The following is a 22,262-nucleotide window of genomic DNA, read 5'->3' as shown; positions in this document are numbered from 1 at the left end:
GGAACCCACCACCCGGTGGGAACAGCTCTTCCCTACATCAACCAGGATCCTCACATGCCTAAGTCAACCCTTAAACCCCCCTCCCTGGGGCCGTTGTAGGATTTGTCACTGATCACGACTCTGTTTCCCTCGGCTTCCGGACACACCATCTTCTAGTCTCCTCCCATCTCTGTGGCTTCTCAGGGCCCTGGCCGATCCCTCTTCCTCTCCCCAGCCTCTAAGTTTTGGGGTGTCTCAGTCCCCATCCTTGGAGTCCACCTCCTCTGTCTAGACCCATCCCACGGGGATTGCATCCAATCTCAAGACTGTACACATCTCCTCTACCCAAGTGGCTCTCAAATACAGGTCTCCATCTGGAACCTCTTGCTTGAACTCCAGATGCAGATTCAGCTGCTCCTGGACCACTCACCTTGGATGTTACAAAAGGCATCTCAATTTGGCTTTTCCAAAACTAACCTCCCAATTTACCTAGTAAACCATGTCGCACTCATCCACAACAATCCCAGCCCCCTCTTTTCTCTTACACCCTCTCCTACAGCCCGCTGGAAACTCCTTGGGGCTCCCCCTAACACAAGCACACGCTCTTCCCAAGAAGGGCCTTTGCACTGGCTGTTCCTCCTGCAGGCAACACCCTTCCCCACGTACCTCACTCCCTCTTTCTTTAGGTCTCAGCTCCCAAATCAAAGGTGCCTTCCGCAGCTAACCTATACAAATTAGTCACACTCTCAGCATGACTTTGCCCATGGTTTAATATTTTTCATAGCCTCTACCCCCATCCAAATACAGTACATTTACTTAATTTGTCTGTCTTTCCTCACTAAATTGTAAGATTCGAAGCGGCAGGATTTCTTGTTACCATGTCTCACTGCTGTAGCCTCTGTGCCTAGAAGAGGGCCAGGCAAGTATTCAGTGCACATCAAATATTTATTGAATGTGTTTAGTCACTTATGAATTATAGTAACCGTCTTAACAAAACAATAACCAAACTCAGCCATGAGATTAGATGTTACGGAACACAAAAATTGAAGCATTGAAATGAACCTTAGGGGGTCATTGTTTTGTCCACTGGAATCACTCCAGGAATTAAAAAAATATACAGACTCTCCAATCCAGAGAATGAAGCCTGGAGTTCAAGCACTTAACAAGATGACTAATTATCAGCCAGGTATGGGGACCACTGATGTGGTCCAGCCTCCCCGTAAGGTAGCACTGCTGTCTAGAACCACCCTGACAGGTGGTCAGGTTTCTGCCGGATGCCTCAGAGATGGGAAGCTCATTACCTTATGCCCTAACTCGTCACAGGTTCAGGGTATTCATTCTGGAATGCTCTGCCTTGCTCAGTTTAATTCAGCAAATATTTTTTTAAGGCCCTACCCTGTGCCAGGCATGATACTCCATCCTGGGATGAAGGGGTAACAAGAGGGACTCGGTGCCTGTCCTCAGGGAGTTTCCAGTCAGCTAAATAGTTCACGGTCCCCACGGCTTCCCAGGAGACCTAGCCTGCCCTCTGCAGCAACGCCCTCTTCCATGAAGCAGCTTGTTGAATATCTGAAGTGTGGTGGAGTGTGCCCTACATAGAGCCCATGGCGTCCCTCCTCTGGGATGGTGGGTGGGCAGGAGGTACATCTGCCTGGAGTCCTCCAAGCCTTGGTCATATGACCTGACTCCCTGCCCCTTCCCCACCTTGGTAGCTTCTCAGGGTCCCGTTGAAAGTTAATATCCAGCCTCCATAGGAACTTCCAACAATCCACTAATCAATATCACCTAATGATCAATTTCCATACACGTCAACTCAACATTACCCACGCCGCGATACACACAGCAAACACTGAATTGCAGTCACACCTGCCCACTTAGCACAAAGACCTGTGAAAATAATTCATAGTAAAACTTGTATTACATGATTTCACAGTTCCCTAATACATTAAAGAGTATAGAAAAGCCGACATCGAACAAAGGTGGGACATGAACTTGATAAAAGATTTTTTTAGAGCTCCAGTACACCCTTCTCTGTCCAATCAGGGCCTCTGTTAGCAGCCAACTGAAGTTTTAAAACAATCAAGTTTTAATCCTTGACAACAATCCTAAAAAAGGCTGGGCTTGCAAGTTTGGAAAATATAGATTACTGTCTGAAACTACCAAAGTTACCTCAAACTGTATCTCCTTCACTGACAAAATAGATTTCCTGCAGAAATGAGTGTGAGTGCAGACTTGGGAAAGAAATTTCCCCACGCCATTTCCCGAACTCTGATTTAAAAGAAGAGTCTCGCAGCCTTACCACCGAGTGTTAATATGTGCCTAACGAGTGCGCCCGCCACACCTCTTGGTTTCTGGACAAAAGGGAGATTTGAGCTGCTCAGTCTTCAATCTTCTCTCCCTGGAGGAGGCTGCCAGGTTTGGAGATCAATGAACTGCCCAGATGGAGATGAGACCATCAGAGTCACAGCTGAAAGCCTCAGACGCTTAAGTGCCAGGTTTTGTACAAAACATCTCAATCCTTTTGGTTTCAAGTGCTCCGAAGGACAGGCAGCGAGACGGTCTTAGCCTTTGGATAACTGGCTATAAAAGAAGCCACAATTTTCTGATTCACCCGAATGTCACGATTTTGCCCCGAGTGGATGTGTCTCGATTTGTGAAAAACAAAGAAACTTAATTCTGTGAAATGTGTTTCTCGTAGGTCTACCTTCAGTGCAGGAAGAGAGCTGAACAGTGCCCGGCACACAGTGGGTGTTCAGTGTGTTTCCGTCATATTAACATTCATTTACTGAAGAACAAAAGACTTCACGGGACAAGTATTTTTTATGGTCCAGATGGGATCTTGCAGCACAGGGACGATTCTAGCCCGGGAGGTCCTCCCCTTCTCATTCCTGCCAACATAAAATGATCCGAGATGTTGGGATGGGAAGGAGGGGGGGGCCTGGGACACTGGAAACCTGTGGAATCTGAGTGAGGGGTCGGGGGCAAGAGCTGGAACGGCCAGATGCATTCCGCCCCCACCAGGAGCTGCACATAAGCAGGAGGTGTTAGTTTGCTGGGACGCCCAGAACAAAATACTACAGGCTTGGGAGCTGAAACAACAGAAATTCATCTTCTCCCAGTCCTGGAGGCTGGAAGTCCAAGATCAAGGTGTCAGCTGGGCTGGTTTCTCCTGCAGCCCCTCTCCTTGGCTTGCAGACGTCAGCCCTCTTGCTGCCCCTTCACGCGCTCATCCCTCTGTGCACGGGCTCCCCAGTGTCTCTCTGTGGACCCTCATCTCTTCTTTTTGAAAGGACACCAGTCAGATGGGATTAGGGCCACCCTGACAGCCTCATTTTATTACTCTTCAGAGGCCCTGTATCTCCAAATGCAGTCACGTTCTGAGGTTACTGGGGGTCAGGGCTTCAACGTATGGATCTTGGGGACACAGTTCAGCTCCTAATAGGGGCCAGGCCAGCACAGTGCGGGGGTGAGGCCCTGAGACCCTGCAGACGGCGCAGTTTCGATCCGAGACCCCGTGGGCACGGGAACACTGATGTCCAGATCCAGGGTAGGAGGAGATGGCGGTGAAGACGGATTGGACACCTGGTTGAGTGTGTGCATCTCAGTCTATTCAAATAAACTGTCCAAACCAAATAAACTGAGGCCTGAATACAAAGGCTCAACAGATTAGGACAGACTCATAAACAAGTGTCACTCTCACCGTCATCATCACCAGCTGCCCTGATGTCCTCGCCACCAGAGCCCAGCAGGAGAGGGGATACTGCTCCAGGCTCCACGGGAGGAGGCTGGATGCAGGGCCCTCGTGGAGTGGGGGGCAGGAGTGAGGGTCAGCACAGGCCTGCAAGGGACCCAACAGCAGCCATGGGAACCTTCCCATCCTGCCTTGAAGGCGGGTCGGGAGCCCAATCCCAAACCAGATGAGAAGGGAGCTTGAGCGGTCCAGTTACGGAAGCTGGCCACCCTGAGGGAGGACAGAAGGGCCGTCCCAGGAAAACTCCCTACTCGAGTGCCTGGGCGACGCCGCTTTCATCCGGGCACCCAGCTCAGGTGCCTCCTGCTGTGTGCTCAGCAGGGCCTCCAGCACCCACAGGGGCGTCTCCAGCGCCTTGCTCCCCACTGGCCTCCTCTGGCCTCTGCTCTCCACTGGAAGCCAACCCACCTCCCCCCGACACACGCAGGCGGAAAAAGGGGAGCAGATGCCACCCTGACTTCTGAGACTGTCTCGTGAAAAAGTGGGCACTGCTAAAACCGAAGGGGTGTAACTCCTACAGGCTAGTTGGAAAGAGGGGTAAGTATGCGCACCCAGGCACCGCCTGGCAACCGCCGCTGCGAGTTGATATTTATGGTTTAGATAAAGCTTTCAATTGTCTAATTCTATTCTGGGACTGCTCTGGCGGAGAAGCTTATTAAAGAAGGCGGCCGGTCCATTCTCCAGAAGGCCAAGTGTCAGGGACAGACTGGCGCGTGAACAAATGAATGGCTATTTTCTGAGCATCTGTGCTTTCCCAAGAGCTGGCCTGAGGACCAGACACATTGGCTCCGTTCAGCAATGGGCAGTTTCTCTTGAACCAACCAGGTCCACCGTCCCTTACAAGGCTCCTGAATTCTCACAGACTAGTGAGATTTTTGGATAAACTGCCCCATCAAGGAAAATATATCTGAGTATTCAACCCCTGTATGTGTGTCTATCCATAACTTATGTGCTAAGAGGCAGCTTGGGGAAGTGGTTCAGAGCACACGGTCTGGGACCAGCTCACTCATTTTGAAATCCTGGCTCTGGCCTCATGCAGTGTGTTGCCTCAACACTGTGACCGTCTGCGCCTCTGCTTACTCATCTGTAAAATGGGGACAGTGGAGGGTACCCTTTCATCTTCCCAAATGTCAAAAGTAGCTCCGGCAAACCAACCATAAGGTACAACTTATCTCTAGGTTGTTATTTTTCTTAAACAGCTGAAATCCTCTGGAAGATTTTTACCCAGGTAGAAAATTCAGTTTCCAGGTCAAGGGTTGAAAACTATTTTTATAGGTAGCAAACTTATATCATTTTTGGTAGTAGAAACCAAATCATGATGGAGACACTTAAAGATATCATCTTCAAAGGACTCTCCAAAGCAGGAGTTTCTGTCAAAAAGCTGCTTCCAGCTCAGGGTTGAAATGTCGCCTTAAGGACTTCCCTGGTGGTGCAGTGGTTAAGACTCCACCTGCCAATGCAGGGTACATGTGTTCGAGCCCTAGTCCGGGAAGATCCCACATGCCCCGGAGCAACTAAGTCTGTGCGCCACAACTACTGAGCCTGCGCTCTAGAGCCCACGAGCCACAACTGCTGAGCCTGTGAGCCACAACTACTGAAGCCCGTGTGACTAGAGCCCGAGCTCTGCAACAAGAGAAGCCACGACAGTGAGAAGACCGCCCACAGCAATGAAGAGTAGCCCTTGCTCGCCTCAACTACAGAAAGCCCTCTTGCAGCAATGAAGATGCAACACAGCCAAAAAAAAAACAAAAAACAAAAAAGACTGAACAAAATAAATTTAAAAAAATAGGGCTTCCCTGGCGGCGCAGTGGTTGAGAGTCCGCCTGCCGATGCAGGGGACGCGGGTTCGTGCCCCGGTCTGGGAAGATCCCACATGCCGCGGAGCGGCTGGGCCCGTGAGCCATGGCCGCTGAGCCTGCGCGTCCGGAGCCTGTGCTCCGCAATGGGAGAGGCCACAACAGTGAGAGGCCCGCGTACTGCAAAAAAATAATAATAATAAAATAAAAAAATAAAATAAAATGTCCCCTTAAAGGACATGTTTTAATTATATTTATTTTTTTTAATACTTATGAAGCAGCATGTTGCTGACGGCCACTTAGAGTTGCAATAAAAGCCAGCACATCTGGAACTGTGGCTTTCTGGGAGATAAAGGCATGTAACTCACCTTCAGAGGTCTTGTCTTTAAAAACAAACCAGACCAATGATGTGCTGAAGCCTGAAAACTACGGCGGCCTCTGTAAGAAGAGGAGTGTGTGTGGGAACAGAGGCTGTGCTCATATGGCTGCAGAACCTGCTCAATGCTGGAGACTTCTGCCCTGGACAATCTCGAGAGAGAGGCACCTGCATGCGCTGGATCCACTTTCTTAGATGCACACTGTCCTCTCTTTTCTCCACCTTGCTGTCCTCACTTGAAGCTTTTAAAGAGCGTCCTCGTTTCTTTGCAGCTGCCTCACAGTCCATGGGACAGATGTGCCACGGTTCACACCCCCAGTCCCCTTCCCATGAGCATCTGGGTCGTTTCCAATCTTTTGGTATTACAAGTAAGACTCCAAAGAATAGCCTTGTGAATTACTTTTCATACTTTTGCCCAATGTAACTTTCGTGTAAATTCCTAGGGGTGGCTTTCCCAGCCAAAGGCTAAATGCATATGAATTTGCCCAGACATTTCTAAACTCCCCTCCATAGTCTCTGTAGGATGGGACAATATTTTAATAGAAATTTCTCTTGTCATACAAATGCCTTCAGACAAGCTCTGTAAATTGCTCTTGCCCCTGCTTTAATGAAATCTTGGCCAAAGCTATATTTTTCTAACAGCTTTGTGGCAATAAATTTATTTTTAGGTATTATAAGTCCCATCCTGTTTAACGTCAAAGCTTCTTTCTGGCATCCAATATAATGGGCCCGCCTGAGGCTCAGAGAGACAGAGGGCAAGGGGAGGTACGGTTGGATTTATTTCTATTTCCCCACCTCGATCACAATGATGCCCCAGATTTCTCCAGGACTGAAACAAGGGGGAGTGGAAAGGTAAGAGGCGGGAACTTTGTTATCTGACTTCATGCCTGGTAGATTCTGGATGTGGCTGATGTCTACATGCAGGGGGCTCCTTAGAACCACTGTCTCTTCCTTCCCATCCCCATCACAGATGGCTCCCACCTGCAGCTTCCTGCAGTGGGCAGAAACCACTGCTAGTCCGTTGGCCCTTACTACTCCCTCCTTAGTCTCTAGCACCTGACAGTCCAACCCAGGGGTCAGCCAACTTTTCCGTATAAAGCCAGATGGTCAGGATCTTAGACCTTGGCAAATGGTGTCTGTCTCATGCACTCAACTCCGTCACTGCAGCATGAAAGCAGCCCCAGATGACATGTGAACAAACCATATGGCTGTGTTCCAATAAAACCTTATTAAGGAGACCGGCAGACGTGGCCCACAGGCCTTAGCTGGCTGAGCTCTGGTCTATACCCCATACAAACTCCCCCTGGTGGTCCTCTCTGGCGGGGTTCCTTCTGTGGCGACCAAAGCCTAGATTGCTGTAACAGGGACACACCTTGATCACTGGAAATAAGCACGTTGTCCATAACAGCAACAAAGACGATAGTGACAAGATTTTTAGACGTGTTCTTCTCTTCTTTGGAGAGTTCAAGGAGAGGAAAAGAAGGACAAATTGCTCTAAACTATTTTTAAATTATTATTAAGCTATTATTTCCCCCCCAAAGATATGATGATGCATCATTTGGAATGCTTTTGGCTGCAAGTAAACAGAAAACTATAGGTTTAGAGTAGCCCAAACAGGTAGGGGTTTATTTTTCTCCATATCACGAAGTCTCTTGAGAAAGTTGGTATTAGATAAACATCTCAGGGAAAGTCAGTGTCAGATCTCTGCTGTTCCCCCTGACCTACTGTTCAAGGTCAGAAGTTGGTTGCCCCTGTGGAAGGCGTTGCATCTGCATCAAACACAGGAGGGAGGAGAAATTATAATCCCAGCCACACCTGCCACCTTTATCAGGAAAACATACACTTTCCCTGAAATCCCTCAGGAGACCCCATTTAGATCCCATTGTCCACAGCTGTGTCCTTAGTCGCAAAGAATGCTCCAGTGAACAGATTCAGGCTGGAGAGAAGAGACTGGGGAAAGTGTTTTAGTTTGATCACTCAACTGAAAATATCTGTCACAGGTCAGGTAACAGAATCATTACCATTGCCATGTTTCAAAAACTAGACATGGACACACATAATGAGAACATACTCCATACCCTGTGTACACATAGCCTTGAACTTCCAATCAGCCTTGTCATGTTTCTCTTTTAAATACAAAAAGACAGCCACAATCACCACTGTTTGAGAAAAGCCTCTAGGTGATATGCAGAGACCATGACAAACACCCTGAGGAAAGGAATTCAGAATATAAGGCAGGAAGCTGAAAGAAAACTTCAAAAAAAAATCCTAATTTTCTCAGAGTAATAGAAGAAAAAACTTCAAAAAAAAATCATAATTTTCTCAGAGTAATTTTCTCAGAGTAATAGAAAATCATAATTTTCTCAGAGTAATATGCAACTTTGAAACAAGAATAAGGCACAATCAAAAGAGAAACATTCAGAAGTGTTCTTGAAAATTGGAATTAAGATAGTAGAAATGAATATGGAAAGTAGAACCAAAAGACGAAGAGATGGGAAATAGGAGAGACCACACAGGATGGCCCCAGCATCTGGATAATAGGAGGTCCAAAGGAGAGAACAGTTACTAAAAAATTTCTCAGAACTGAATGTCTTCAAATTTGAGACTGAAAAGACTCACCAAGCATCCAGTGTAAAAAAAAAAAAAAAAAAAAAAGACATCATCATGAAGTTTCAGAATACCAGGTCTAATAATAACACATTTACAATATCTCATGTATAGTTCATATACAGTTCATAGACAAAAATCAGAAATCACAATGGCACTGGGCTTATCAACAGCATCAAGGCAGATGACAATGTAAAAATAGCTTCAAGACTGAGGGTACCCTACATAGAAAACCCTAAAGTCTCCACCAAAAAAACTATTAGAACTAATAAATGAATTCATCAGAGTTGCAGTATACAAGATTAATATTCGGTTATCTGTTGCTCTTCTATATAGTAATAATGAACTATCAGAAAGATAAAGCTTTAAAATCACATCAAAAAGAATAAAATACCTAGGAACAAACTTAACCTTACCTTCAGACTTAGTACTTTGAAAACTATAAATATTGATGAAAGAAACTGAAGACGATACTAAGAAATGTAAAGATATCTTGTGCTCTCGGAGTGGAAGAATTAATATTGTTAAAATGGCCGTACTACCCAAAGCAATCTACAGATTTAATGCAATCTCCATCAAAACACCCATGGCATTTTTCACAGAACTAGGACAAATAATCCTAAAATTCATATGGAACCAGAAAAGACCCTGAATTGCCAAAGCAATCCTGAGAAAGAAGAACAAAGCTGGAGGTATCACCCTCCCAGACTTCAGACTATACTACAAAGCTACAGGAATAAAAACAGCATGGTACTGACACAAAAACAGACACATAGATCAATGGAACAGAATAGAGAGCCAGAAATAAACCCACACCCTATGGTCAATTAATCTATAACAAAGGAGGCAAGAAAATACAATGGAGAAAAGACAGCCTCTTTAACAAGTGGTGTTGGGAAAACTGGACAGCTACATGTAAAACAATGAAATTAGAACATTTTCTCCTACCATATACAAAAATAAAGTCAAAATCGTTTAAAGACTTAAATGTAAGACCTAAAACCATAGAACTCCTAGAAGAGAACATGGGCAAAACACTCTTTGACATAAATCGTAGCAATATTTTTTTGGCTCTGTTTCCTAAGGCAAAAATGTAAACAAATGGGGCCTAATTAAACTTAAAAGCTTTTGCACAGCAAAGGAAACCACTGAGAAAATGAAAAGTCAACCCTTGGAATGGGAGAAAATGTTTGCAAATGATATGACTGACAATGGATAACATCCAAAATATATAAACAGCTCATACAACACAATATGAAAAAAACCAACCCAACCAAAAAATTGGAAGAAGACTTGAATAGAAATTTTTCCATAGAAGTGATGTAGATGGCCAATAGGCACATGAAAAGATGCTCGACATCATTAATCATCAGAGGAACACAAATCAAAACCACAATGAAATATCAACTCATACCTGCTAGAATAGCCATTATCAAAAAGTCTACAAATAACAAACACCGGTGAGGATGAGGAGAAAAGGAAACCCTCCTGCACTGTTGGTGGAAATGTAAATTGGTGAAGTCACTATGGAAAACAGTATGGAGGTTCCGCAGAAAACTAAAAATAGAATTGTCATATGATCCAGCCATTCCACTCCTGAGTATATAGCCAAAGAATAAGAAAACACATGTACCCCAATGTTCATAGCAGCCCTGTTTACAATAGCCAAGATATGGAAGCAAGCCAACTGTCCATCAATAGTAATGGATAAAGAAGATGTAGTAAGTGTATATACAGTTGGAGAGAGGAAAGGGGGAGGGGCAAGATCGGGCTAGGGGATTAAGAGATACAAACTACTATGAACAAAATAGATAAGCAACAGGATATATTGTACAGCACCGGGAATTATAGCCATTCTCTTGCAGTAACTTTTAACGGAATGTAATCTATAAAAATACTGAATCACTATGCTGTACATCTGAAACTAATTCAGTATTGTAAATCAACTATACTTCAATAATAAAGAAAAACGTCTCTGAGGGATACATCAAGGTGCTGTTGGCCAGAGGAGCCGGGACTGCCCGGCTCCTGTGTCTCCACTCCCCCTTGGGTGGGGATCGGAGGTGGTGCTGACTGAAGGACCAGCAGGAAACGGGAAGAGGGTCCCAGTGACCACTGGCTGTGCTGACCCCCTGGATCCCCCCACAGAGCTCTGGTGAAGCTCGGCTGGGGTATGAGCTCGGATTTGAGTTTCAGCAGGTCCCTGCCTCCCCAGAAGTCTGAACACAAAATACTGGGATTTCTCAGTTCTCCGGCCAGCCTCACGGTTCATAAACCCAGGACAACAAGGCGTGCGTTCGAAGACACAGAGATGAGCAGGCAAGTGAAGTACCTGCTCAGACGTGGAGAGGAAGGTGAGGACTCCGCCCCGACCGCCAGCCCAGCCCGAACGGGCACTGCAGCATCTCCTATTTGGGTGAAGCAACCAGGGAGGTGGGGAAACGGAAGTCACCCACATCCTACAGGGTAAATGAGCGAAAACGTACACACACTTCCTGATCAAAGGACAACAAAAAATCTCTTACATATTTTTGAAATTTGTGTCTACTGAAGAATCGATGTGCTGGAGACGCTAAGCAAACTATTAGGTAGTGAATTCTTACACACACATGGGAGCAACGCTTGGGTGAACGTGGTTACAGATTAGATGACACGTCAGTGTCCCCGGATCAGGAACTTGGCAGTTCTGTGTCCTCTGCATCCCTGCTCTTCTACATCACAAAGCGCCAGCCACTCAAAAGGTTTTGAAAATCCTTATGTTCACAGCATTCGATTTTCAAAGGAGGTTTTGTGGTTGTTTTTAACCTCAAACGAAATCTCTCTCTGCCCCCCAACCATGTTCTCCCAGTGCTTACACATCACATCCTCCTTTTCCAGAAAGAAGTTCAAAGTACACGCAAGCAATGAGAGGCTCGCTCCGGACTGACTCACAGAGGCTTTCGTGAGTTAGATTCTAGAACACTCCAGGAAGTTAGGATTTTAAAGCAGAGCTTTAAAACCGCTTTGTGACTCGTGGGCCCAAACGATGCTCTCAAATACATTCAGCGGTAGAGAGTAATCATTCTTTTATGCCTCAAATATTAGCCCAGCCTGGGCCAGCCATGGCTCCAGGCAGGAGGGATGCCGTGGCCGCCGTACATTGCGCTGATGCCGATAATTCTGCCCCTGACCCTAAAGTCTCCTGGGACGCTGCCTGCCGGCTTCTCTCGCCAGCAGCTGCAGGACCACAAACCTGCCCCCGTTAGCCCTCACCCAGGACCAACCGGAGTGGATGATAACTGTCCAGCTCCTTTGCCCTTCAGCTGGGACAGCTGAGTCTAGGTGACATTCCCTCTCAGAGATCCCAGGGGACTGAGCCCGCTGCCCATGCCTGCAACCTTTTCCTCACCCACACTTCCCCTCCCCTCACTGCCCCATCCCCTTCCAAGTGAACTGTCCAACTCACATGCTCATCTCAGTCTGTTTCTGGGGAAACCCAAACCAAGACGCAAGTCTAAGTGGTCTCCTGCACCCCACTGCCCCTGGCACCCCGAGTTTAACTTTCCTTCCTTATTCAGAAACTCTCCCTGACAACCATACTTAACTCCCCTCCCCCAACTCCTCACACCCTGCACACACGTGACCTAGAAGCATGTGGCATAATGTTTTCATACTTTGCAAGGCCTTGGTTCTAATAACGTCGAACCTCAAAGCACAATTTTAAAACAGATGAATAAGGAACTGCTCCAAAGGCCGGGCATGTCGGAGCGGCTCCCCGTGGCCCACTGTGCTGGTGCTGTCTGCCCTCCTGGTACAGGCTTTGCTGCCCGGCTTCATCCTGGAACACGGGTCCCCCTTTCTAAAGGGGTCTTTACCCACGCCCGTCACCAGGCTGTACGGTCTCTCGGTACCCATCAAAAATTCTGTTTACTTGCTTTACAATCTGTCTTCCCAACAAGCACGCAGGTTCTAGAAAAGCAAAGGTCATCTTCGTCTAGTTGACTGTTGCATCCCTGGGCTTAGGATAGGGCCTGGCATACAGCAGGTGCTTAATAAATACACAGAATGAAGGAATAAAGCATGCTCATCCTTTGAGTCTAGTTCAAAATTCTTTCACCTCTTTAATCCCCAGTCACTCGAGTTAGAAGTGCCTTACTGCATCTGGCAAGGAGAACCAGGGCACCGGAACAAGACAGGATTGCAACGATCCGGAGACCCACAGGTGTGAGCCTGCTGCCACTCCCCACTGGTGCCCACACAGAGGCTTCTGACGGACAGCCTCCCTCCCTGCTCTGGGCAGGATTTCAGATCCCTGGTACTGCTGACACTTGGGAACAGGTAATCTTCTGTTGGGTGAGGGGCTCTCTGTCCTGTGCATTGTAGGATGTCAAGCAGCATCGCTGGCCTCCAGCCACCAGATGCCAGTGGTACCACCCAAACTGTGACACCAAGAACGTCTCCAGAGAGAGCCCAATGTAACCTGGAGAACACGATTTCCCTGGATCGGGAACCACTGAGTTAGACTTACTTGCTACCCCTAGGATAAAGCTCTATACCCACCCCCTCTTGAGAGGGCTAAAACCCGAGAACCCAACACTCACATTTCCTTTTTGCTTTAGTGAAAATGACCACTGTCCCGCTAAAGACGGGAAGTGGCAAAACAAACGTAAGTGGAACCATCTGTAACAACTTCTAACCTGTACTCCATGAATGCCCTGCTGGTAGCACCCATCCACAAACAAATGGTTACGTGTCAGCAATAAGGTAACCACAGGATGGGGGAGGAAGCCCTGGAAACTCTGAGCGCAAGCGAACTTTCCAGCGCAGAACAAGGGATGTCCGCTGAATCTAATCATTTGAAATACGGCTCTTGTACGTGTATGTCGTTTAAACTTTTCTTTTCCAAGTAATTCATTTTCATTGATTTACAATGGACTGATCGGGACAGACTGGAAATTTAAAAAGGATACAGTCAGCACAGAGACTTTGAACAGCACGGCCCTAGAGCTCTTGCTCGGGAGAATGCGCACTCCACCTTTCCAACCTGCCAAGTGCAAGGAAGCTTCTGGAACCCAGTCTGCTACAGGTAGAGATTTCCTAAATGGGCAGAGTTAACACTTAATCAGACAACAGATGAAAGAACCTACCGATTCCGTTCAGGAAACCACCCAGCAGAGGAGACTCTGGCTTCTTCGTGGACTCCAAATAGTGTCCAAGGGATGGGGCCAGGCTTGTTGCTTAAGTGGCGGACGGAGTTGAGAGACGTGATAAAATGCAGATTCTCAGGCCCCGGTGCAGGCTCTCTCGCCCTGTCAGTCTGGCCTGGGTCTTGGGAATCTGTATTTGTAACCAACCCTACAAGGCGTGCTTAGTCCTCCCTGCAGCCCCCTAGTTGGCGGAGCAAGGTCTCCAGTTCTGCCCTTGGAGCCAGCAGCACCCAGCCTCCCCCAGCTCCCCAGGGCCTGAACCAGATTCTGCATCTTAACAGACCCCTGGGGGACGCACCTGCAGGCAGCTGCTGAAAATTAGGGCTATCGGAAGCTCTCCCCAACAAAACGGATTATAATCACTGAGTGTCAGAGCTTCTAGGAAGCGTCTCAGGTTACCTGGTGAGATCCCCTGTTTACAGACGAGGAAACTGAGGCCCGGAAAGGCTGAAGAACTTGCTCACCCACATCAATATCTGGCAAGCAGCCCATCTGGGATGAGCAGCAGAAACGCCTAATTTCCAAAGGCTGTGACAAACGCGCAGACTTGCCTGCTCCTTGGTGGCCTGTCTGATTGGGAAAAGCTAATGAATTTCCCCAGGAGGCAGCCCGATGTGTGGGGCTTGGAGTCCACACCCACCTTCACCAAGCAGCAGCTTCCCTTCTGGCAACGTATCCTGCCCTGAAAGGGGGTCAGACCTGATTATCCCGCCCTCCCTAGGCTACCTGGAAACCTTTTTGATTCGCGCTTTCCACCCTTTTTCCCCACAGTGCCCCCTTCTGAGGGGGCTGCCTTGTGGGTGGTCCTCTTGGGTTTCTGGCAGGGGGTTTGCAGGGCAGACAAGCTGAAGTCGTTCTCAGCCCACTGCCAAGAAGTGCATGTATCCAGCAGGGGGCTGGGGAGGGCTGGAGGTGCGCAGGCTCCTTAGGAGGGCCGGGTGTAAACCCTCCTCTCCTGTGTCCTCAGTCTAGTGGGAAATGGAGGGAGAGGTTTTCCACCGCCCTTTATGGCTCATGGGCACGATGAAGCCGGCCCAGGACATCACCCTTTACCCCGCAGACAGTCCTCTTCATCTTTCTAAAATGGCAGGGCTGAGACTGTGTGTTTCTAGGTACTGGAATATGATGCGCCGTATAATAAAACTAGGAAACGCCCAACCTGAGACCTGTGCGGGGTAGCAAGCATTCACTCAGAAACAAACCTACGCGTTTTGTTTCCTTCCTGTGGTGACGTCGGCTCTCCAAGAGTCTCTTCACCTCTTTGAGAATTCCAAGAGCAAAAAAGCGACTTTTTGATTGAGTAGCGATAGGCAAAAAAAGCAAATAGTCCAGGAGAGGATGAAGGGGGGCCACATGACAGCCAGTCCAACCAGGCATCACACACACATTCTCCACAGCCCGGGAAACTGGCCCAGAATATGGGACACACACCTTAACTCACACCATACCCCTCAGTATCCATGCACGAGGCACAGAAGCCGAGGTGGGCCGTCCACCTGCCTCACAGGTGGGTTCTGTTTTCCAGGTGGTATCCGTTGTCACTAACAAACAATGAGGTCCACTGTCAACATTCAGCCCGGGCTGGGCAAGGAGAACAGAGTGAGTGCAAAGGAGGAACCTGTGACAGATGGCAGGGGAGCCAAGTGTAAGCAGAAAGCCCATTGTTAGTCCTAAAAGAAGGCTCTTAGGCTCCAGGGAGAAGCGCCTTTCTCAGCATCAGACGGGACCCAACGCCCACCCCTGCTGCCCTCTGCCTGGGGCTGGGGCGAGAGTCCGCAGCCACCAACCCCATCCTCAGCCCAGGTGGACCCTGAATCCAGGCTTGACCTGTTCCATTCAGTGTCTGGAATATAAAATAAACCCACGGCGTGCTGTCCCACACCCCGAGGAAGGGAAATGCCGCCTCTGAGTTCCTCTCCTCAGGCCTGACCCAGCCCACCGTGGAGGAGAAATCCCTCTCGCCATGGCTCACCTCGACCTTTCCCTTTTGGTTTTAGTTAGAACGGGGTCAGCGATCATTCTAGGAGGAAACAGGAAGCCCAGAGGAGGTCAAGCCACCTACCGACAACAAAGGAAGTCAGGCAGAAGAGTCTAGAAAACGCTGGAGATGCTTGAGGGGAAAAGGAGTGGATTTCATATCAAACAGATTCCATTGAAAAGGGGTGACAGATGCCTTACAAAGTCTTTAAAACATGAAACACAGCTTTCAACATGAGTATTTGTGAGTCATCCGTATTTAAATACCAGTGATCTGAGCTTGTCTAAGTGGGCTTTTCCCAGGTTATGCAATAATTACAGCAATTCTAGAATTAATGCAACACGACAAAAGACATTTAAAAAATTTAAGCGATTACTCTCTAGTGAGGAGACTGATACCAAAATACAGAAAATAACCCAAACCCTCCCCTCCCCTCCCCGCCCCCCTCCCCCGTTCCCAGCACAATATCTTGTCACAGACTCTGTGTCCACACAACACCAAAACCACCATGTGCTGCTGCCTTTGATGAAAATTATACTTGAATTCCAAATTAAAATTATCAGCAATTAAAAGATGGGGTAGAATGAAAGAAAAAAAATCCACAGAATGATAAACTTAGAATGAACTTGTTATGGGTTGTGTCCCCCAAACCCCGCCAAAAAAAAGGAATGCTGAGGCCCTAAACCCCAGTTCCCGTCTTGATAGATGTATCAAGCCACGACGAGGTCAGAATGGATCACGACGGCCCTCATCGAAAGGCTGGTGTCCTCATAACAGGCGGCAAATTTGGACATAGAAACATGAGGTTGGGGGGAGAATGTTACAGGAAGACAGAGGAAGAGATGGGAGGGATGCAGCTACGAGCCAGGGAACACCAAGGACTGCCTGCAGCTACGAGAATCTGGAAGCAGCAGGAAGGATCCTCCCTCAGAGCCTTCGGAGGGAGCGCAGCCACACAGACACCTTGACTTTGGACTCCTGGCCTCCAGAACTCTGAGAGAGTATGTTTCTATTGTTTTAAGTCACCTAGTTTGTGGTCATTTATTACAGCAGCTGCAGGGAACTAAGAAGAACTTAAAAGATCTTCAACCAATGGGGAAAAGGAAGCACGGGGAGCTTGCCACCTGCCCCTCGTCAAGTATGTAATGCCACTAGGATCTGGGCCCCTGCAGTGGGTCCAGGACGCTTCCCACTACCTCCAAGTCATTCACAGATAAATAAAGATGGTTCTTTAAGAAAGAAAGTCACTGCAACTCAAACAGCAGCGTGCAGAGCGGTGAAGTGCTTAGACTGTGGACTGGGGCAGACCTGACGGATAAGCCCGCTCAGGCACTCATCCGTGTGACTTGGGCCAAATGACTTGGCCTCTCTGAGCCTCAGTTTCCCCATCTGAAAACCAAGTCAAATAACCGTACGTACTTCAGCAGGTACATGCTGTTGTGAAGAGAAAATGAAGTGATCCAGGCAAAATGCTTAGCATGGTGTCCAGGACCCAATAAGCCTGAAATCAAGGTTAGCTATCAATACACAGTTGTTAACGATTTCTCAGACTCTGTCTCTCCAAGTTGTTCGGAGCGGATTCCTTGGCCTGGCCTTTCACAGTCCTCCATAATAAAGCCTTTGGTGTTGAATTATTGCTCCAAAGCTCAGGAAGGGCATCTTTCCCCCCGAAAGGAGCTGGTGGGAACCGAGCTTTGACTTTCTGGCTCTTCCCATCCCAGTGGTCCATTCTTTGGTCCGTCTCAATTTTTTCCATCAAATTTCTTCTTGCTGACCCTTTTTCAGCCTCCCCTGCAGTGAGCTTCATGTAATTTGAGGACACTGGGTGGCTTATTCTGAAAAGGACAAACTTTTAAATTGTATACGACAGATACGTATCTTCAATCCAAAATCTTCCAGATGACTGTGTACTAAGAAGCAAGTAAGCCCACGTGCCATGATTAAAATGTGAGTCCCCCAAATAATTCGTTAGCTCTTCACATACATTCCAATGTTTAAATCCGAGACGCATTTTGCTGTTTTATCTCTATTAGTGGAGATGACAGAAAATCTTTCAACAGAAACCCCAAAAGACTTTTTGAAGCCATTACCAGGTATATAGCCTCAGACCTTCAGCTTCTTCAGTTGGATTTATTGTGTTAGCATGGAAGTCTTTTTTAAAAAAAAATAATGGAAACTGCTGTAATTATAATCACTTTAGAACACCATTATTATTATTAATAAGACCAAATTACATGGTTCAAGCAGCTGTTGGTTCTCCACTGTTAGAGAGAAGTCACAGAATGGTGTCAGAGCCTCGGCGCTCATCTCCATGCCAACGTGAGGCTGCTCACACACGGCCCTCCGGGCGCATGACTGCGATGTCTTGAAGGGTGTCAGGCAGAATGAGGGACCCCTGTTCTTGATTAAAGCATTCAGGGAATGAGCACATTTCCAACAGTTGCCTTTCCCATGGGAGAGCAGGGATGGCGGGGCTCTGGTTCCTGTTGAATCTTCCCACATGGTCGCTCCTATGCACACCTGGATCCAATTATTCACGAAGCTGAGCCTTGAGCTTTGCCTGCAAGGAAGGGGACTCGATGGAGGGAACGGCAGGGACTGGGAGAGTCCAGTTTGTGTCACGTGTTAAGTTCCTAATACCTTGGGGTGTACGGTTCAGAGATCTCTGGCTGAAAAGGGTGACAGGAGGCCAAAAATCAAAGAAAAGAAGTCGGAAGGGAGGAAGGGAAGGGACCAGGTATCTGCCAGGTCATTGAGAACTTGGGTTCTGGAGTCCAGCTGCCTGGGTTCAACTTCTGGTGCTTTCCTTTTGTCCCGTTGCCCTGGGAAAGTCATTCAACCTCTCCAAGTCTCAGCTGTCCCATCCCCTGTATCAGGGTGAGAACTTGGAGCTGTTGTGAGGATTTCCTACAGTGGCACGTTAGGCACACGGCACAGTGCTAGGCACGAGGGGAGCCCTCCACACTAGCTATGACTATTATTTAATTTTCAAAAAATTCTTGATTATTTACTGCTTGAATGTATAATTCCATTTTTCTCGCCACCTAAGCAAGTTTTCTTTTAGGCTTCAGAGAATTAGCAGAGAACGTATGCGTGACTCTCGGCAATTAACAGAGCAGGAAAAAACTTCCTTCAAGTTCAGAAGTCCCCCCATGGCTGCCCCCTCTGGCCTGCTGCAAATACCTGACTGGTGGTCGGAGATGTTTCAGGGGGAGGTAGGCGAGAAATGAATCCTGATGCCCTCGTCATTAACACCTAAGAGTTTACAGTAGGCATCTGGAAAGCGCACACGTGAATTCTGCTATAAAGCAGCTTATTACTAAATCAGGCCAAGAAGGAGGCCCAGAATATTTCACTTCCCATCAAGTGTAAAAATTAAATCTGGATTGTTTAAAACAGCCCTCCCCGGAAACATGCGAATGTGTAACTGAGAACTAACCTTGAATGAGCTATTTCCTTGGCCAAGGTAAAGATATCGGCATAAGATACTCAATACATTCTTGTTAATTCATTAAACTTCATTATTTTAGAGTAAAGGTCATTGGATTAATTAATAAAGACAAACTATTATTTAGAAAAGTTGTTTTGTTTGTTTTTTTGCAAGCCCAAGAGAAATATTTTCTCGTTCTTCTAGATGCCTTTTTCCCTTCCCCTCCTCTCTGGAGGAAGACAGGCATCAGGACCCAAACTGCCCAAATTTACTTTACTTTAGTTGAGAGAATTCCCTTCCACTTAAAACATCAAGGCACACATTTCCCAAGTGGTGACTGATTTAAGGCCTGTTCCAAAAGATTATCCTTGGGCCACAAAAAGAGGTTCACACTATCTCATGAAATCTTGGGAAAAGTGAAATGTACCAGGTTCTCACCACCAGCGCGTGTTCTCACGTGGTGGCTTTTACCAGCTCCAACCTCTTGTCAAGTTAAGCTTCCTCAGCTGACTCTCCACACACCCCCCCGCCCTCCCCCTGCTCTCCAGCCACCATCCACCCGAGGAGATGCCAAAGACAGCGCTTAGATGAAAGGCAACTAGAATCAAAGTTTTGAGCCGAAATACATTTTTGAAGGCTTTTCTTTTTTAAACTAATTAAACAAGTATAGAAGTTATTCAGTAGAGTTTCTTTTTTTAAAGAGATTAGCATGGCATGTCTTTCCTCTTAAGAAAGTCTTGAATAATTTAATTAGAATTACACCAAAGTCATGAGTATGTGCTATTTATGGGGGAATCATGGCTGAATTAAAACCCAAATGACAATGTTAAAAATAAAGTATCTTCAGACACCGTATTCGATGGATAAGAAAAACTTGACTTCAACTCACAGATTAGGTAGTTTCGAAGGAAGGAGGAGGGGGCCAAACCAACTCCTGGGATTTTGTTTTTCTTAAGATGACCGGGCCTGGGCACATTTGTTTCTTGCTACAAAAAGTGCTAATAATTGAAAATGAGGATAAGATCGCTGTTTGATTTTATTTCTATTTTGTCACTGGGAGACCTCTTGGTACCCGGAAGCCTGGCTCAGCGCATTTTTTTTTTCCCAGTCCCTTTACTGCATTTAACACGTTCCCCACACGTGTGTAGACTCTTTGATCGGCGCAGAGGGGCTAAGCAGCAGGGCCAGCCCAGAGGAAGCTGACCAGCCAACCCCGAGAGAGGAAAGTGGAGCCGGGGAAACGCTGCTCCCTCCGCGAGCAGCCAGCGAGCGAGTCTCCTTGGGCAGGGTTGCTCTGAGCTGAGATAAAGCAAGAATCCCTTTGAAAGGGTACTGCGCCTTTGGAGGCCGTCCACGAGCCTCCTTAGCGATGAGACAGCGCGGGGGTAGGGGGCGGGAATATTAACGCTAAGTGATTCCCCCGGTAACAGCAGCATCGCTCCCTGGGCCCACCGCAAGGTCTCCTCGCTGAAAAGACGTGTCGCTCGCCAGAAGGCAATCCCATTAGAGGGAAGTTACAGGTCTCTCGCCTCGCAGCCACACGGAGACGGAGAGCTTAACAAGTTCTGAAGCGCTTGCACACACCTCCGGCTGCGCCCGGGGCAGGACTGCCACCGCTCCGAGTCCCGAGTGCGCGCGCCCCGGCTCCCGGTCCGGAGCCCCTCTGCGTCCCCAAGATCTGCTCTCCGGGGACAGCTGCTGTTTTGGGGGCGACGCTAAGCTGCGTGGAGGCACAGCTGGGCACCCCCAAGAGCCCCCCGGCTGCAGGGCGCCCGGTCCGAGCGGGCTGGCGAGCGCGCACCGACCTACCTTCTGCGGGGGCGTCCCGATCAGCATCTCCAGGTAGTAGCCGCGGCCAGAGTCCCCCTGCAGGTTATCCACCATGGCCAAGAAGTTGGCTGCACCCCCGGCGGGCTCCAGGGCGAGCGCCAGGCCGTCCGCGCGGGGCTCGGCGGGGGGTCCGGGCCCAGGGGTGGGCGCCGCCCCGCGGCTGCTGGCCGATGCCACCCGGAGAGGCAGCGTGAAGGGCGCGGGGGCCGGCGCCGGGGCCGCGCGCAGCAGCCACTGGGCCAGCAGCGGCAGCAGCAGCGCCCGGGCCAGCGCGCCCATGCCCGCGGCGGGGCTCGGGGGGCGCGCCTGGCCGGGCCCGTCCCGTCCGGCGACAGCGGCTCAGCGACTCTGCGGCGCGCTGGGCTGCGGGGCAGGGCTGGGCGCGCAGCGGGGCCGGCGGCGGCGGCGGCGGGGGACGGGAGGAGGACCGGGGAGGAGGCGCCGGAGCCGCTCCAGCCCGCGCCAAGTTAAGCAAGTTGGTCGCCGCTGCCCCCTCTGGCGGGCAGCGGCTGCCCCGCAAGGACCGGGCCCCTCCCCCCTCCCCGGCCAAGGTCAAAGCGAGGCGCGTGGTACGCCCGGGTCCACCCAGGCCTGCCCTGTTCACCCTCGCTTGTCTTGGGCCGCGCCTCTTCTCCGGGAAACTCGAGTCCCCAGTTTCCTCGGAACGCGCCCTGGCTGCCACGGCCAACGGATGTGACGAGACTCATCGGATACCAGGGGGGAAAGTTTCGGGAACCCTTAAAGGGGCAGCGAGGGCCTCAACTGGCTCCCTGGCCGCGCGCGCCCGGCTGCCCCGCCGGTGTTCCCTGGCCCCCTGGTGGCGGGGACTTCCAGGGGTGACGTGGGGGTCAGAGGGAAGCGTAGGGAAACGCAGAAAAGCCGCGAGCATCTCTAGGAGTGAAAGAGTCTGCGCCTCCCCTCGCCAAGTACGTCCCTGCAGCCCTGCAGCCGCCCGCCCCCTGGGGTCCTGCTGCTTCTCGGGGCCTCTTCTGTGCCCACCCCCTCCAGCCCCGTTCCTGCCTATCCCCCGTCCCCACTTTGGGGGCCCCTGAGTGATTTTGAAGAGGTCTGAGTGGAGGCTGGGAGAGGCAAGGGTTGCGGGAACCCGGGGAGGACGCGAGAGCTTTGGAGACTTCTCTCTAGAAATCTGGGGGAGGTAGGGGGCTTGGCTGCTGTAGCTGCACCAGCCTCGGTTCTCCCTTTGCGCCCACCGTTTGAGCCGGGGAGGTGGCGTCCGCAGCTGGCTTTGAGCCTGGGCTTCTCCGCCCACTGCTCGACCGTAATGCAGATGCGATGCTGCCAGTAGCTGCTCCTTCACCTGCCCCAGGA

At 49.2% G+C, this 22,262-nt stretch overlaps 1 protein-coding gene across 1 annotated transcript in view; it reads right to left on the bottom strand.

Annotated features, from left to right (window-relative positions):
* BACE2 (beta-secretase 2) overlaps positions 1–21,455 on the bottom strand; it is an 86,721-nt gene extending 65,266 nt beyond the window's left edge. The window contains exon 1 of the mRNA XM_079921735.1: positions 20,913–21,455. Coding sequence (XP_079777861.1) covers positions 20,913–21,212 — 300 coding nt within the window. The 5' untranslated portion in view covers positions 21,213–21,455. The remainder of the gene's footprint in view (positions 1–20,912) is intronic.
* Positions 21,456–22,262: the final 807 nt, after the last annotated feature.

Source organism: Stenella coeruleoalba (assembly GCF_951394435.1).
Source record: "Stenella coeruleoalba genome assembly, chromosome: 5".
NCBI lineage: Eukaryota > Metazoa > Chordata > Mammalia > Artiodactyla > Delphinidae > Stenella > Stenella coeruleoalba.
The sequence above is the reverse complement of the archived record's forward strand: the minus strand, read 5'-3'. Positions and strand labels throughout refer to the sequence as shown.